The sequence below is a fragment of the Arctopsyche grandis genome, chromosome 5 (genome assembly GCF_051622035.1).
Source record: "Arctopsyche grandis isolate Sample6627 chromosome 5, ASM5162203v2, whole genome shotgun sequence".
Classification (NCBI taxonomy): Eukaryota; Metazoa; Arthropoda; class Insecta; order Trichoptera; family Hydropsychidae; genus Arctopsyche; species Arctopsyche grandis.
The window spans coordinates 13,733,744-13,752,989 of NC_135359.1; the positions used below are offsets into that span (position 1 = coordinate 13,733,744).

The 19,246-nt window shown below is 34.7% G+C and overlaps 1 protein-coding gene across 1 annotated transcript in view; it reads left to right on the forward strand.

Annotated features, from left to right (window-relative positions):
• Positions 1–19,246, forward strand: part of ft (cadherin-related tumor suppressor fat) — a 173,761-nt gene that overhangs the window by 143,905 nt on the left and 10,610 nt on the right. Inside the window, exons 4-7 of the mRNA XM_077430468.1 lie at positions 1,750–1,951; positions 2,058–2,245; positions 3,512–3,934; positions 4,081–4,573. Coding sequence (XP_077286594.1) covers positions 1,750–1,951; positions 2,058–2,245; positions 3,512–3,934; positions 4,081–4,573 — 1,306 coding nt within the window. The remainder of the gene's footprint in view (positions 1–1,749; positions 1,952–2,057; positions 2,246–3,511; positions 3,935–4,080; positions 4,574–19,246) is intronic.

Below are 19,246 nucleotides of genomic sequence, written 5' to 3' on the forward strand. Positions count from 1 at the left end.
TTAATATTCTGTATATATGTATATGTACTTTGAATATCTGTATATACATATGTATATGTACATTTATGTGTTCATGCGTTGTTGTTTATTTTGTACTTGGTTATGTAGTGTTGTTTTTTTTATTAGATCAGTGATGTGCGGTTGTTCTTGTGCGATATTCATGAACAACCGTCTCGTTCTCCGACGAAAGGGTCTCTTAGATTGTATTCGTTGGGGGGGGGGGGGGGGGTTGCCTCATGTTGAGGGCTGAATAATTATTTTTCACTTTAATGATTTGTACCTAGCTCTAGACTGTCCATAAATTTTGTCGTTGTAAATAACAAGTGCCGCATTAAAAAAAAGTTGTATCCGCAGGCCGCATCCAGATTAATAAAAAAAATAGTTCACGAATTAAATTATTAAAAACATTAAAAGCTTTGGAAATTTCGTAAGAATGAAATCATAAAAACAGGGTCGCGGGCTAATTTTATTTAAAATAGTCTCGGCAACAGCTATCATCATCATAATCATTTAATTCACTATACACTGCTGGATGAAGACCCCTCCAACACGCTTCTGCTTGTCTCTGTTTTGCGCAACTCTCATCCATCTTACCTCACACATTTTCCTAATTTTGTCTACTCATCTTCTTTGCGTCCTTCTTTTCACACATTTAAGTACATTCCCTCGAGTACCATTCCAGTAATTATTTGTCCACCCTTCGTCTATTCGTTTAGTTTACGTTGCCAGCCCATTACCATTTTAATCTCTTCACTATATCCACTACCCTTGTAATACTTTTCACCCACGTATTCCGCTTCCTATCTCTCTTTGTTATGCCGACCATGCAACGTTCCATACTTTATTGAGTGCATTAGACTTTGTGTAACATTTTGACGTTCAATGTCCAAGTTTCGCATTCATACGCCGTCACTGGCAAAACACACTAATCGAAGATCTTTTTCTTCAGGTAAAGGCATTTTTGATTTAAAAACGGCGTTCATTTGCCAAATGTTCTCCATCCTAATTTCATACTATATACAATATCAGTAAATACTCGATGCTATCTGAAAAATTGGAATAATATATGTATCGATAATATCGAAGAATACGGGTGCAATTTTGGAACGTATATCTTAGGATTTGGCATATTGATTTAATAAGAATTTACATAAATTTCATAGGGACAAATTAGAAACGTTAGAAACGTGCAAAAGAATGTCGCGTTGAAAATGTGAATTTTTCGAATATTTAAGCAATGCAATGTTTAGTAGTATTAGTAGGTACGTATGCATGCTGTAATGGAATGCTCAAACGCGACACGTTAAAACGTATAGCGAGACACATTTCATCGTCATAACAAAAATACATAACGCATTTTTTTAATGGGCATAATAACCGTCTCCGCTCTTTGAAACTCGTAATTTTACGAACGTGCGTTCTGCAAGAAAATATAAATCTGGCCTCTTCGACGGACGCTTGACACTCGCGCTTGATTTGTGTGAATATTTACCAAATTAAAAATAAACACTTGTTTGATTCAAAATCGCAATAAAAATTCGTTTTATTGACCATTTTATTCAAAGTGGTGAATATTATGAATTCAAATGAATGCTTCGTCTATCCGTCCTGTCGTCGTTATTTTGTTATTAAATACCAAGTTTATCTTATCTGTTGCCGTTCATTCGTTTTAATTTGATTTAACTCTTAATATTCGATCAAAATAAATTAAGAGTACAATGTATATTTTAATTACGATATTTTTTACAGGTACAACATTACATCTTGGTTGTGCAAGCACAAGACAGTGGACATCCTGCATTATCGAGCACACTCACCGTTTACTGCAACGTGTTAGATCTAAACGACAATGCACCAGTTTTTGACCCAATGAGCTATTCCAATGAAATCTACGAGAATGTATCTATTGCGACATCGGTCGTGACGGTTAGCGCAACGGATTTGGACTCTGGTAAAGATCTCTTTACTCGTTCGAGATAACTCTGCTAAATAATTGTTTCGAGTAAAAATGTTTTTACATGTATCTTTAATGTGTTTTATTTTTATTTCTCGAACAGGTGATAACGGCAAAGTCGTATACAGCATAACATCGGGTGATGATGATCATGATTTCGAAATAGCGCAGAACGGAACTGTGATGACTCGTCGGTTGTTAGACAGAGAGTCGAGGAGTCTTTACAACCTGGTCGTCACTGCTTATGATCAAGCTCAACCACCTTCGAATCGTTTGTCTTCCACAGTTCAGGTACATCTTCTATGCATACTTCCTTTTCAGAGATATTCGATTCCGTTCGTACAACGCTAGAACGATTTCTAGAACAAAGCTGATTTTCATAAATTACCGAAGAGAGATAGTCACGCCTGCTTAACGGGAAAATAGTCGTAGCTTGTTAAATTTAGTGTTTGTCAAAGCGAGACGATCCCATGGACGGTTTATTAGCACTGTCGAATACTGGGATGGCGCCAATCTCAACAATAATTTATTCGCGAAGAGTGAATTTTTATTTTTCGTTTACTTTTTCAAAGGCTTAAGTGTCTCGTCGTATAAATTTCGCTCTAATCGTACAATAATAGCATTTAATAGAATATCTTAAGTGGATTATTATACGACGCAGGTTATTCAAACACGGTCATTTTATTATTTAACATTGAATAGAACCATCAGAATCGTTTAGAAACCGTTGACCAATAATTGTGATCATTTCAATGATCGAACCCTAGAGGCAGTGTTGTGTTATTTTAGGCTGCTGAAGACGTCAATAAACAGCACCTTCCCACCATACTCCTGCTGGTTCAATTGAGGAACTTTTATTTATTTAAATCGTTCGAGTTGTTTACGCAACGCCTCGCTTTTTTTATTCTTTTCTTACCTTACCTCAGTCACTAGCTTTTCATAAAGTCAGTATATAAAAAAAATACTTACAACACTTCAAAAATTTACATAATAATGAATCATTAAAGGCAAAGCCATGAGTCAGCCTAATGTGTTTTTTTCTTATTTTATTCAAATAAAAAAATAGCATTCAAATGACCACATTACGTATGTATGTAAGTACATTAATGTTTGCAAGAAATCGTACGTGTGTCTACATAAAAGCTCAATGAAAATTTTACGTTAATATTTTATATATGTATGAATGTACACTGAAATCTATATACATTGTACATATGAACGCGCGTGAATATTAATAAATATAATAAAATAAAATATTTTGTATTTCCTTTTACAAGCAAGACAAACTAACTTGTCACATTTCGTGTGCTGTACAAACATCGGACAACATTCCACGAGGAGTGTAGTCATAATTTCAAAGTATTTTGTTTGTTCGGATCCCAGCTGAAGAAAGAACACTTAAGAATGACAGGTAGAAGAAGTATGAGAAGCCGAGGAGGGCTTTCAAAGAAGTAGTCTTACACAATGCGCGCGACCTCTTCAAACATTTCCACTGACTTACAAGTTTCCTTTCGTGGCCTTTTAATCAAACCTGCATCTCGTTTGAAAATGTTCCAGGTGACAATAGTTCTCAAGGATGTGAACGACATGTCGCCGGAGTTCGTCACGCCGAACGAGACATCGGTGGCGGAAAATATCGGCCTGAACACGGTCGTTATGGCAATAAAAGCGATCGACAAGGACGAGGGCAGGAATGGATACATCGAATATTCTCTGAGTCCTAATGACGGCGTGGGTGCAATGTTTTCACTCGGGGCAGCTGATGGCCTTTTGAGAGTGTCCGGCCGTCTTGATAGGGAAGTTCGTGCTCTCTACTCACTGGATATAACGGCCAAAGATCGAGGAGATCCACCGAGAGCAACACACACACGACTCCTCGTGCACATTTTGGACGAAAACGATAACAGTCCGGTATTTGATCCGAAACAGTACAGTGCATCGGTTGCAGAAAACGCCAGCATCGGAGCGAGCGTACTACAGGTATGGTTTTATTTTTACTTTATTTTAAAATCATTTTTTACAAAGTAACGAAAAACCCCCACTAAAAAGCTGTATTGACTAACTTTAAGTCTGTTAATAATTTCAAAGCATTTTGATTGATTAGAATTGTTATTTTTGAATACCAGGTTTCCGCTACTGACGTTGACGAAGGCAACAACGGTCGTGTCCGCTATTCAATAGCTTTCGGAGACGACAATCGGGATTTTAGTATAAGTGAAGATAGCGGCGTTGTAAGGGTTGCTAAAAATCTCAACTATGAAAGAAAAGCTCGCTATTTGGTCCGAGTGAAAGCCGAAGATGGTGCCGGAGCTTCAGACATGGCCGAATTATCCATCACAGTAGCCGACATCAACGATAATCCACCGACATTTCTCGACTCGCCGTATTTAGCTTATGTGATGGAAAATGTCATTCCACCGAATGGTGGTTATGTCATTACAGTGCGAGCTTACGATGCAGATACACCTCCCTTCAACAATCAAGTGAGGTATTTCATCAAGGAAGGCGATGCTGATCTGTTCAGGATTAACGCGTCAACTGGCGAAATTTCTCTGCTCAGAGCTTTGGATCGTGAAACACAACCGGAATACACTCTTGCCCTCGTCGCAATGGATACCGGTGAGTTTCTTTTTACTTTATTTTTGATAACTTCTTCCTTAAATCTAGAAAAAATTAGTAGTCCTCGTGAAAGTCGGTATAATCGTTTAAAAATAGTGGCCTCCAATCATTTTGTTCCTAACGATTTTAATAAATAATAATTTTTGCAGACGCATTGGCCGATATAAATATGAGAATGATTATGTATCGGAGATATTCAACAGCATTTAAATATTAACGAATGTGGCAATTAACTGGCAATAAAATAAAATAGCCTGACTCCTGAATACGCAGGAGGCGTGTACGCCGACTCGGTATTAATAACAATTACCTCTCGATGCTTTTATCCGATTCATTTTTCGGTTACTTTTTTTTAAGCAAAACGCATCCTAGTACATATTTGAAAATTATATATCGCTCAAAAGTGTTAACTTTGAAAAAATTTAGCATCGTTACTGACGTTCATAATATTAGATTGCGTTCCGATATCACTACTGGGATTTTCCATTATGACGATCTTATCTATTTTTAAATGCGAGATTTCTCCGAATGTATGTATATGATAATATGTACTTTTTTCGGTTAGAGATAGTACGCAAAAATATTCGTTAAAGTGAACACGAACTGTTCGGTTTCGGGAAATCGATAAACAGAGTTCACTAACTCACCAACAACGAACGCTTCTTCGCATATTGATTGAAATTCGTGGATGCTTTTCTCGGAACGAATTGTGAACGTTTCCTTTCCCAGCTCGAGTCGTCTATACTGCAACATTGTTCACACGGAACAATGTTCTGCGAACATGAACATCGATATCATACTTCGGATTCTTCTATTTAGTATTCATTTTCAACCTGATGATGTGATGAAATTAGAACAGTATTTAGAAAAATGTTTGCAAGAGATTTTTTCTCTAGTCTTTCACATGTAATTAATTCAGCAAGCAGTATACGTAACTCGGTGATTGCGTTAATCCTAACCACCAAGAGGTTCCTGGCTCAAACCCTGGGTTCACCTGGATTGAAAAGAATTTATTCCGAGCATTTCTGCAGTGCTGCTGGTCAGATTTAGATGTATTTGTGAGTCCAAATCGATCGTTTCGTATCAGAATTTGCCAATTTATCTGATTTCATTGTTGAAACTTTTCCTTATCAAATTAACTAAACCATCATATCTACTATTTGTCATAAATATGATTTAAATTTGATACTATAGGTGTCACTCAGGGATAAAACCCGTAATGACATCACGCTAAAATATAAATTAAAATATACATATGTATGTTAAAAGAGCATACATACACTGCTTATTTTGGTAACGTAAAATAATAATGTTTAACATAGCTGCATTTTAACGCTTATAATAGTTTACTTCTAATAAGGGATTTCAATACCGGTATTGTGGATTAGGTAGTCTGGAATTTGTTTATTTTCAGTATTAAATTTACAAAATGATGCACTCGTGTGAGTGGCTACGCCGATGCTTTGATTTGTTTGATAACGTCACGTTTACGAACCAAACGAACATACAAAGTCTATTTCGAAATTATATATTAGATGTACTTACTTATGTACATATGTAGTTGTAAGAAATATTAAGATTTTGAAATACAAATGTGATATTGAAATTTTCCAATTTTCCATTTGACAGTTTTTGATACCGTTTAAATTCTTCCATTTACTATTTTCATTATTTTTGGACCAAAATCCATTTTCGATAGAGGTCCATTTGATTTTTTTTTATATGTATATTACTAGCTGAATTCACTCAGCATGCGTTGCTATGCCAGAATAAGGCATGCAATTCCCGTTCCCGTTGCATTCCCGTTTCAAGTAATGGTTGGAACTCAACAACGTCTCTTCAACGCCGTGTCGTCATAAACCAACTGGTAACGTGGTTACCAACGAACACATTTCCTTGACTACACAATTCAAACGCTTCAAACTTTCATAAAATCGTAATTTTTTTTCACAGTAAACTTCCCGGCCATGCATATAACAAATCCTGAAAGTTCCATCGCAATCGGTTGAGTGGTTTAGGAGCCTATACGAGACAGACAAATAGACATTCAATTTTATATACATATATGTAGATTTGTTTTCCACGAAACGTAATGCCATATATCTCTGGTAATAAGATGACTTTTCTGGCAGATAGTATTTCCCACCGATCAAATGATCATGTTTTGTCGTTCTTGCTGAGGCTCTCCAATGGGTAGAAAAACATCCCTTCTGAAGATACTTGACTACGTATAGAGCTGTATACATATCATGATTGAACAACATCGCTCGAAATCGAGAATACAGTATCAAAATAAAAACAATAGAGTAAAAGAGGAGTCGCGTGCCGTGCCCAGCCTATGAAATTTTCGGCACACGAGATGAGCGTTCGTGGCGGGCGTATCACGATAAGTCGAGTGCATCGCGGTGTACATCGATGCGGAACAGCAGTAGCTGCCGTTAGCGGTTCTTAACGGCTGTTAACGGCTGGTAGCGCGAAAACGGGGCGGGGGATGCCAGTGGCTAATTAGTTGGGGGCGGATCCGGGGGCGGAGTCGCGCTGCCATTGGCCAGCGAGCCTAGTCTGGATCATTATATTACGCCAAATTAACGACGAACTTAGATGACCCCCCCATCGTCATCCTCCCGTCTCCCCAATTACGGCCTATTAGCATTCAATCGGTGCAACCGCGGGAATATGCTCCCCCCGCACCCCCATCTCCGACATACAATACATATTTAATGAAGTCATCTGCCGCTCAATGCGACCACTTTTAATGGGCTTTTTTTAAGACTGTTTGCCTTCGGGAACATCGCCCCCCTTATCAAAGACTATAAAATCGAAATAAACTTAATGCAACGTTTACATTTATTTTCATTGAAAATTTGAAGGTTTTATGCATGTGTGTATTATATTCTATCGAAAATAAATTAACTTTTAGCATTCATAAATTTTGTGTCCTCAATGTGACAAGATCTTCGAATCGCTTGATTTATCAATATCGCCTAAGTGGTGTCGAATTGAAGTTTGTGGATGAATTTTGCGATTTGGGGGTCATTTTCTCAAATAATTTTTATTTTAAACGGTACATATACATACAGTATTTGTTTGCGGGACACAAAAATACTGGGATTCTAACTACGAGCTTAGTATACCTTTCCAGAGTGCGTTGGTGCTTCAAAATCTTTATGAATCTCTATAGTACGTAGCATTCTAGAATTTTCTTCCATTATTTATATATTTATTTATTTATTTATTCTAAACAGACCATTGTGGCATAACAGGAATTCCTAAAGCGCCACAATGGTCAAAAAATATAACACAAAAAAAAAACAAAATAACAATTAAACATAAACATAAATACATCCATACATAAACATAAAAAATAGCATTTAATAATAACAGATAAAGTAAAAATATCAAATAAAATATAGCATAAGGAATGCCTTGCACCTACAGCCAGTTTCAATAAATATGTAAGAAACAACTACAAATACAAAACATCCCTGTAAGGCCCAAATGGAAGAGAGTTAATCAAAATTTCACTCATAAATCACAATCAATCATGAAAACAATGATGAGCGCAGACTACCAGATAAATGGGTTAGAGTAATTTCCGACAATTTACGCTCACTAAGGTGGAAAATATCACATTCAGTCTCAGCAACAACGATTTCATTAAGAAGTCGAATAGCTCTTGGAATAGGAGCCATTCGAAAAAGGACTGTGCGGGCAGGAGGTACAGCCAGCAAATGATGATGTCAGCAAATTATATGGAGTCCTACCCATATGATTCATTCATTGAAGATTGAGAGAATCCAAAAACGATTTCTCAGATATCTTGTATGGTTACATTATCCTTAGCTATGTATTTCCTAGTGCATTCCTATTAGGGGCGTTAGGCTTCAACTCATTGGAGTTTCGTCGTGTTATTTTTCTGGAAAAGCAATTTTTTAAGCTATTAAATGGGATAGTACACAATCCTCAGGTTCTTAATGAATTTAAGTTTTAGCACCTAGTAAGTTCAGGGACCTGATGAATCGTGATTTGTTTGCTCCTTCTGTGGCTCGCACAAATACATATGTATGTTGGCAACGTCTCCAATATCTAAAGCGATATATACTGCTCAACCGGGTTGCTGGTGAAATTGAACTCTTCAATGTAAACTGTGCTAAACTGGTTGAGTGGTTGTTGAGCAACGCCAGTGGTTGATTTTATCAATTATAAATGTCAATGATTTTTCCATCAATATATAATAGGTTGTTATATTATTATGTTTAAGGTTATTATTATTATGGTGTTATGATTTTATGACTGGCCACAGTGACGCGTTAGAGCTCTCTGTAATGTCACTGTGGCTAATATGTTAAAAATAAAATAAAAATAATACTTTGGCATACACAAATACAAAGAAAAAATTGTTGAAAATTCCAATAAAGAAAATCCTTGATGAAAATCTTCTATCAAGAATGAAAAGCAATTCCAACTGGAATTGGTTGAAATTTTTCTGAAATCAATCGTGAACATTTTTTCGTTCCAGATCTGATCAAAATTAATGTAACATTGATGCGATGTCCACGTTCTAAAAGAGTCCATATTTTGTGACGTCCCATATTCGGATAATTATTCGCCATCGGGTTTCAATCTGTTGGCTTTTAAAAGATTTTATTTTTTCTGTTACGATCGTGCACTAAAACAAAAAGCGATGTTAATTTAATCGAAGTCCTTCGTTTTTTAATTGTCGAATTAAAATCATATCGTTGATTGCATAATTATTACATGAGAAACGTATTGAACTTTGGAACATCTTTCCTATTCATTGTTCTTTTATTTTAATTTTGATCGGCACCGATGTCGCGTATTTTTATCTTTCAACATTAGCGGCGTAAAAGTGCTGTATCATTTAATATAATTATGACTATTAAAAGAAGTCTCTCAAGAACTGGTTGGTATTCCTTGTCTTTTTTTATCAGTAAATTCTCAAACAATTAGTCGATTGCGTATGATTTATATCGGGTATATTTTCATTAATGATTTATACTTAAATAACTTAAACATACATCTGATGTGCCATTGGAGCTTAGAATGTGCTTGCGAAAAAGTTTACTACTCCTATGTTGGTGTTTCCATTCAAGTAATGTGTATACGTAGGTAGATACTTCAAATGAAATAGTTTAGATCGGATCACATTTTCCACAGACAACGACGATACAGCAGTATAATTATAATAAAACAAAGAGCCGATTTACCTTATTATATGTACATACATATATAGGAAGGGATAGCCGTTGAATATTTCGCCTGGGGCGGCTGTTCGAATGCCTCGGAACGACCCTGAACAAAACATTCGCCGTTTGCTGGATCGAACCGCGATATCGTTTGGTAGTAAGTAGTAAACTCGAACCCCACGGACAGTTTACTTCGACCATATTTAACGATTTCTGCCGATCAGTTTTTGATTATGCGCGATTGATTCGACTCGTTATCTAAATGTAACTAATTAGAATGAAAAATAAAATAAAAGCAGCCACAACAACAGCAAACGCAGCCACAGAGCAGCGTTTAATTTGCATAAATCAACGTAGGCCAATTTTTCATTTTGGAAACAACGCACGACGGCCGTATTTTACGTTTTACGTCCGATTTTGTCCGGTCGAATTCGGCACACGATTCATTAAAACGGAGCTTCTAAACAGGTGGGACACGGGAAATATTTTATATGGATATTTTAATGCTATGACTCATTCAACGTGTAACACTAGAGACGAGCATATGTGTTAAACTATCTAATAAACTCACACCCCGAGCTTTAAAATGCATGCATGTTTACAGAAGAACAGATTTAAGAATCAAATATTTTTTCTTAAACAATTTTAAAATTAAATAATATATAATTTGCAATAAAAATATTATTACTAAATATTCTAAAGGACTGTATTTTTCTTAGGTCTCCGCGGCATTCAATGAATCACTAACATTGAATTTCTTTAAATTTTCATTACTTTAATTAAGCCGAATAAAGATCGTGTCTTTACATAGAACATAATTTGATTAAATTATGTTATCAATGCAATTTTGTTTTTATATTACATCAAACATTGATTAATTTTCCACATAACATCCCCCTTCTCTTTTAGTAAAACAATGTACAAAAGTTTTAACTTAAATCCAGGGCTGTGAAGTCATAATAAAAAATCAACCGACTCCCGACTCCTTTTTATTATTTTCTTAACTATTACGTACTATAATGGTATGTGTCAACTAGTTACTAGTCTCCAATTTTACTGAAGTAAATCCACTAATAAATTTAAATTTAATAATTCATTTTTTTATTTATGATTTTTAATCATGATTTGAATTTATATTATAAATAAAATCATTGAATTGCATTGTTTCCTCTGTCTTATACTTTTTTTATTCTGATTTTCACTCTTATTTGTCGCATTGATTTTTTGCGTGTGAAAGTCATACACATTTTTTATACGTTGGCAAGAAAAGCCAATCTTATTAAAATCATTCAAGTCAGAGTCGGAGTAGCTAAATCCGACTCCACAGCCCTGCTTAAATCTCAAATCATGTATTATAATTCCATTTCAAAACTATACGTGGAAATGTTAACTGGAAAACCACTTAATGTAGATTCAAAGGGAACTTTTAATTGAAAGATTCACAACTGAAGTAAATTATAAAAATATATTTTTTTACTTTATTTATATTCAGATCTCCCGATTTATTGTAATTGTCAACTTTTCACCATACGTATGCATATGTAGAAGTGATGTATGTAAGTTTAATATTGAAGGTTAAATCTTCAATTTTATAATTGAAAGTGGCTCAATATTTTCGAGGAGTTTGGTTATTCCGGATGAATGAATTTTTAAGACGGTGAATATTTTTTTTCGGTAGCTGAATTTTGCAAGGCTTACCTAAGGAGTTTGAGGTTTTATAAGTACTGTGTTTTTATTGTTGATTCACTGGAACAAATGAAAGTTGAGAAGCGAGCAGCCGTAAGCGCCGTTAGACAGTACCGAACAAGATTAGTGGTCAGCTTGGAAGACATCAAGCTGGGTGCGGAAAAAATATTAGATCTGCCACGGGTTGTAGCTCATCGTCCCGTATACAAATTGTGTACACGGAAAATCGGCCGGCGGCCATTAATCGACGCCCCGGCTATGGCGACGTCGCACGGACCCACAAAACGCGCAATCAATGCGTCCGCGACCAACAAAAGATAAATTAAAACATTCATTTGAGGCCGGTTCATTAGCCGATGGCCCTCCCGATCAATAACTGATTTATTTGTACATTTGCGCCGGGCCAACCGTTGATTTATGCAAAAGTGGTGGCCGCACACGCAACACAACGCAACGCAACGCGACATCGCGCCAACACCGATTCCCGTGTGTGTATGGGGCCAGTGTCGGCGCAACGCACTGTCATGATCGATCGATCGTTTCCACCACAATCTAGCCGAAGATAAAAGCGTGAAAGAAAGAATGAAGTTGAAAAAAAGGCCAACTATCTGAGCGGTCATTCGAAAATAATGGTAAAATAAAAAATAATGGTAAATGTCGATTCGCGCATTCATCGGACGTAGTGAGAATCGCGCGTTTGCTTTGGTTACGGACGTGGTTTTTATTCGTTTTTTTCAATTTTCTGTAATCATGTCTTTTTGGGGATTGAAATTAAATTTTCTGTATATTTCTTGAAAGAAGAAAACAATAAATCGCAAATCTAATGTGAATAGAAATGATCAATATACATATGTACATAAATATATGTACGTGTCTTAAAAAAGAAGAAAATCACGAAAATAGATAGAAAAAAGATATTTAGTTAATTTTTTTTAAATGAATATCTGCATTTTATTCGTCAGGATTGAGCTTCGTAATTGAGAATTTGTTAATTTTTTTTACAATAATTGATTTTGAACTTCTTTGTTCATTATCTGTAGATCAGCACGTAGATTTATCGTGAGAATCGAAGCCTTTTTCCATTTTTTCTTATACGAGAATGTAACCAATAACGTGATAACTCACTCAAAATTGTCTCCATCTTATGTTACCTATTCTATGAATTTTATAATTGATTTCAGACACAATTGAGATCATTCTTATCTTTGTTTCCACACTAAAAACTTATCAAGCTAAAAAAATATATATTTTTATTCTTTATATATGTACTACATATCTAAAAGTTGATAAAATTTTGGTTAGTATCTGTATATTGAAGTAGTATTATTTTTTTTACTAACCTCTTCTTAATTCAGAATCGATTTTTTAAATAATTCATTATTTTATTTTAACCTTTTAAATTACTTCTATATTCTTGATATTTTATGTTTATAATCCTTATAGTGATATTAAGTAATAAAAAAATTATGGATAATATCCAACAATTGAAAGTAAAACTTTTGTCTTACTGAAAAGCCTAAATGTGTGAGTTTCCCCACATTAGCATACGAGAACTTTTCCATAGCGAATATGTCTGCATTATTATCAAATTTTATTTTTGATACTCAAAAATATGGATAAAGTCATGGTTTGGTCGCATCCAAATTTTATTAAAGCACATACTCGTATGTTTCAAAAAAAGGTTATTTATTTCTTTCAATTAAAAAATGAGCTGTTGTAAACATTAAATTTGTCAAAGCGTATAATAAGCTAATCAAAATTTGAATTTCTTGAAAATACCTCAATTTGATATAAGCTTTATATGTTTTAAATGTCTTTTTTTAATGTGTATCCTAATTTGTTGCTATTTTATGCACATCTTACAAATGTGCTCTGGACGTGGGTGTAGATATTTATCGTTTCTGCCGTTTTCGAACAAACTATCGTACATTATTCAATATTTTCGTAGTATGAAGAATAGCGAGTGTATACATTTTTGTTGTAAATAATAATGCGACTATAAATTGCGTTGGAATCACGCGACGCCACTTCGTTCATTAGCGTTCGTGATCGCTCAACCGGTGCCATGAAATACACAGGTATCAACGATCTTTCCCCAGCGAATAATGTGCTCCACTCTACGCCTCTGGACATTTGAGTTAATAATGAAGGATATCGTCCTTTAAGTGAATTCATTCACCGCGTGCGTCATCGCCCGATCCCAAATTGGAAAATATTATTGTTTCACATATGTACATGTAAATACCTACTTATGTATATGCATGTGTATGAAATAAAATTCGGAAAATCTATGCTATGGGATGCGTGATGATGTTGTCGCGACTTTATTGTGACGAATTTGTATGCGGTGTGTGGAATGTGTGGTGATGTATCTTTATTGTCGATCTGCCGTCATAATGTGGGCGCATCGATAGAGATGAATGGCCGAATGGAGATGCATGTTATGCAGATGTGGCTGTAATCAGCGGATGATGATCTGAAGTCGCGCCGCGACGCCTCGGGTCCACTTGGAGGACCTGGACCGGCGTCTTCCCAAACAACCTTTCTGGTCGAGCAATAGCTCGCATTAACGATTCTCGATTTTGATAGGCCGGGATATCATTTTTAGCGATATTACAATATAATTATGATACATGTTCGTAAATTGAAATTTTCCCGTACCATTTCAGAAACAATGCGAACGCCAGAACAAGTTGAAATTTATAATAACCACCTATAATAACACTTCGCGCAATTAGTTTGTTTGAAATAGTTTTTTTTTCTAATATTAATTATGATAACACAGATCGTTTGTACCAGCTACCGGTTTTAATTTCATTACGCGAGAGGAAAAAATAAATGGCGGTCCTATGATATGGGTACGAGAACTAATTGCGATTCTCAGGTTCAGACGTTCATTGTTCACAGTTTCTATAGTGCGAGCTCATCCTTATGTCTGGTATACACTGAAGTAAATAGTGCAAATGTTATTCACATCAGCATCCTTTCCTATGTCAAGTGATAAACGTAAAAAAGTGCACAAAAAACGTGCACCGTTTAAATTATCTTTGCATGTTTTGGAAGTTCCAATATTCTCAAACTATTATCTTGATCCTTCCGTATTAAGAGAAAAAATCCTATAAGCAAATCAAAAGTTGCCATCAATATTAAGTTTCTCAGCTGGCTATTCATATGTGTATAATAGTATCCATTACTGGGTGAAGGTTTTCGTGTTTCTGTATTTTGATCTGCATTCATCCATCTGATTTTATACTAGGGACCTACAATGATTACTTATTATATTCTTCTTTTGGGTATAACTTGAGTTTTTTTTTCATTTTTCACCTAATTAAAGTGTTAGCAGTGTCCCATTCAGTTATTTAATCTTGAATGAGTATTCATTCTTACAAAATTAATTTAATTGACTAAACTGCTATGTATTTATTCATCTATTTTTTAAAAATAGAAACAAACAGCATACATAACATATCATTGATACAAAAAAAGTTTATAAATATAAATTAAAACAATGAAATGAAATAAAAACAAAGAAGAAAAGCTTTAAGTAGTTGAAGATATGGGATAAATTTGTTTGTGATTCTAAGAGTAATATAAATTTAAAGCGAGAAAAGGAACAACAAAATGTAAATATTGTTTAGAGAAAAGCAAGATCAATATAAAAAGGAATTACTGAAATAGTTTTTAGAACAGGGATTAATGTGAAATAATGAGGGATTACGAAGGGAACTGATTAAACATTGGAATAGGATCTTGTTTAATGAATAAGGATTATCAATTATATAATCCAAAAGCCTAAACAAAAAAAAACATAAACTATAAATTTTCCTACTAGATTGTAAAGGAAACAAAAAGACAAATGAGAAGAAAAATGGAATCGCAGTAGGAATGTAATTTTTATTTTTTTGTTCTAGATTATTATTTAATGTATATATGTATGTACATATTGTGCATACATATATATGTACTTCAACTTTTATGAATCCTATTTATTTTTAATAATGTTTTTGTTCATTAGTAGCATCCAGTTCTAATCAGTTCACATTAAATTCACAACACATTCTTAAAAGTTAAAATTTTTCCTATTTATAGTATCAACTACAACTAATTATTTACATTTAATATTCAACATTTATATCGATTGTATACCATGTTTTATGCTCTCTAAATATTTCAGCAGTGTATGTTTATTACACATATTATATGAAATAAACACGTCCATATGTTTAATAACATTATATTAGTTAGATATTATCCGCATTATTTATAGGCAATATTAAAGTCGACGCGGAATCTTCGCTCGCCGAACCTTCTCGTTTTCGCAAGCAAAGTCCCGACATCCTAGTTAAATTATCATACGCGAAACCGGACATCAAGGGTAACCAACAAGTTCATTATTTATAAATAATGCCTCGTATTACAACCCGCGTTAATTGCGATAAATCGTCGGCATAATTCAATTACTGCTCGTATCGTCGACGCGAGATAGTGATGCTGTGTGCACGCGGCAACCAGCCGTTTGGCCACGAACTCGAAGCGAATGATTTAAAACTACATAGTTAGAAATATAATATTTTACGTATCTTAATTGGTCCTTGGATACGTTTCGAATATACTTTTAGCGCCACCATGTATTCGAGCGAATGCATATTGAATGAGCTATTTAGAATATGGATGTATGTATGTGTATCGGAGAGGTATTTGCATGGTGTGGGTAGATGTAGTGAATAGCCATAAAACACGTACGTCGAAGGCAGTATCGGAAGGTGGTCTGCACCAGCATACCAATAATTCCGTTGACGATTACATATTCGGCGGACACATCGCAAGGCCGTGAGAAATCATTGCCATGGACTCACAGCACGTTCGTCATTAACACACTATCATCCATCTTTACTTTTATCTGGAAAATGAGTATGAATTTTTAATAATATTATACGTACATACATATGTAGGTATATTCTGTGAGTTTTCAGTTGATTTATATTTTTCAACCCAAGTAGAAAGTGTTAATCAAAAAAAGTTACCAATTTGTAAATGTATTATCTTCGTCATACTTCACATCCACGTTTGGTATTTGTCTCTTCGTTATATAAAGTATACTAAGTTCCACATTTATCTTTGTAAGAGCATTGCATCTTATGCTGCATCCATGCTTCTCTTACAATAGGTAGTATAACGACTACTCGATAATTGTGCCTTTCGTAAAAGACATCACTATATGCAGTGGTGTCACCCTAATGGTTTCCATGGGTTTCCGGAAACCCGTTGTTAAAAATCAAAAGTTTCCGGAAACCCGTTATTTAATCTAAAAGCTCATATAATTTTTGTCAAAAATTATAGAAATCTTGAAAATTCAATGAACTTTCATGTAATAATTAATGCCTTGGACGGAAAAAAATATATGTACATACATACATATATACACATATATATTTTCAAAATAATTTTATTGAAAAAAATCGGAAACCCGTTGTTCTAAAATTGGGGTGATTCCACTGACTATATGGTAGATACTAAAAATGTTAATCACAATGAAAAAACCAAGCTCAAATTTACCTATAATAATCATTCGTTACATACAAACATTGGCAATGTATGTCGCATCGTATCGCAGCGATCATTATCCGTCTGCGAAAATTTAAATAGGTATATGTGTACCTTCATATATGGTTAATGTATAGTTCGGAATCACGTGTCTGCCAATGCAGATGTTAAAGAACTCTTTATTGCCTCTTGTCTGTTATTTTGGTGTTTTTATGAAGACGCTTTATGTTCCCCAACGTCCACAGAGATAAATCTACGTCAGAGCGAATAGTCTTTTCTCGTGTCCGACATGACATTATCCGGGTCTAAACAGAGTGGTCGATTATCGAATTGGTCCACGTGGTGGCGGTAAATTTTCGCATCGTGAAGGATGCTATGTATGTAGATTGAAAAATAGACCTAAAAGCTGATCTGAATACTATCGACGACAATTATAAAGTTCGGTCACGAAAATGATTATCATGATTGTGTATTCCCACGACAGGATCCTCTCACCGCAACGGCCGAAACGTGTTTTAAAATCTCCTGAAACAACGTCAAATACACTGATTTACAAGTAATTGGGCAAATCGAGGCAAAAATTTTTGATCAATATTCGAATTGAATACAGATTTTGTTTGGATGCTAGATTTTTCAATTTACATTTCACTAAATTGCTGATTATTTTCACTGCGTATTGTTTCTATGTACGACTCTTCTAGTCACCTTGACGTTTGTACACATACACGCATCTAATATATAATTTCGAAAGATAATGTATGTTTGTTTAATTCGTAGAATCCGTGACGTTCAATTTAATAAAAAAACAAACGAATATTTAAATAAAACTAAACTATTCAAATAAATTTAATCAAATGTTTACTATTAGATTAGCCATGTTTAAGCGGTTTATATTACAAATACCAAGCGAAGTCGGGTAAAACCACTAGTATTAAATAATAATACATATTTATTTATTATTTAAATTTTGGACCATTATGCCATTACAGCAATTCCTAATGCGCCACAAGTCGAAAAAATACATATTAAAAAAAAACAATAGCAGCAAAAGTTCAAGCAATAATAGACGTAGTCACAAAACATATAATATAGGTAATAGTTAAATGTAAGAAGAAAAATTGGATATGTCTTGCATCAACAGTCAGCACCAATATATGTATGTATGTACATATGTATAAGAACCAGTCGGCAATACGAAACATCCCCGTGAGGACCAAATAGAAAGGAGAATATCAAAATTCGCTCATACATAACATCTAATTATGAAAATAATTATGAGTGGTTACCAGACAAATAGGTGAAAAAATTATCTGATAATCTTCACTCACTGAAGTGGAAAATATCACATTAAGGCATGGCAGCAACGATTTCATTAAGAAGTCGGATTGGTCTTGGAATATGAGCCATCCGATAAAGGACTGTGCGGGCAGGAGGTACATATAACCATCAAATTATGTTGTCTACCTCGCACATAATGATTACATATTATGTGAACGGTCATATATTATTTCGAATGTTACAGTAGTATACATATACAGTTTCGCAGATGTATACATTGTCTAGTAAGTGCATACACCAGATTTGATGTTTAGCTTTAGCTTACAACGACAGATTTCACAGATCCTCTCACATACACTGGCTAACAAATTGCACTTGCACAAAGACAGCTGATCGAAGTTTGACAGATAAGCTGGTTTCGACATTACTCTTTCAATGAATTTTATGCTCAGAAATGGAACTGGTTGTATTCAAATAATCAATTTATGGTTGGATTGATACAAAATTGATAGAAATAGAAACAATATTCAATTATACTGTAGATATAAGTTTTACAACTACGTCCGTATTACCTACGATTTTAGGTCAGGGTAAAGTTATGTAGTTAAAGGTTAGATATGTAAGATGACTACATATCAGAAGATCACCTGTATACTGTTACTAGCTGATTTTGATGATGCATACACATACTAGACAATCTATACATAAGCGAGCTTTACACTCTAACCGTAACATATACATACCTATATAATTTTAACTGACGCTTTTAAGTTAGTACCGCATAAATCGAGGGATGAGTGCTCAGTGGATTTCGAAAGCTTCCATTCCGTGCACTGAACAATAGGAGTAGATATTAACAGTAGACAGGTAGTCGTTGTTCATGCAAAAGCGTTCAGAAATGTAACGTTCATTAGCGAATTGCAACTGTGAAGTTTGCATTTATCGTTCGGCCGCTGAT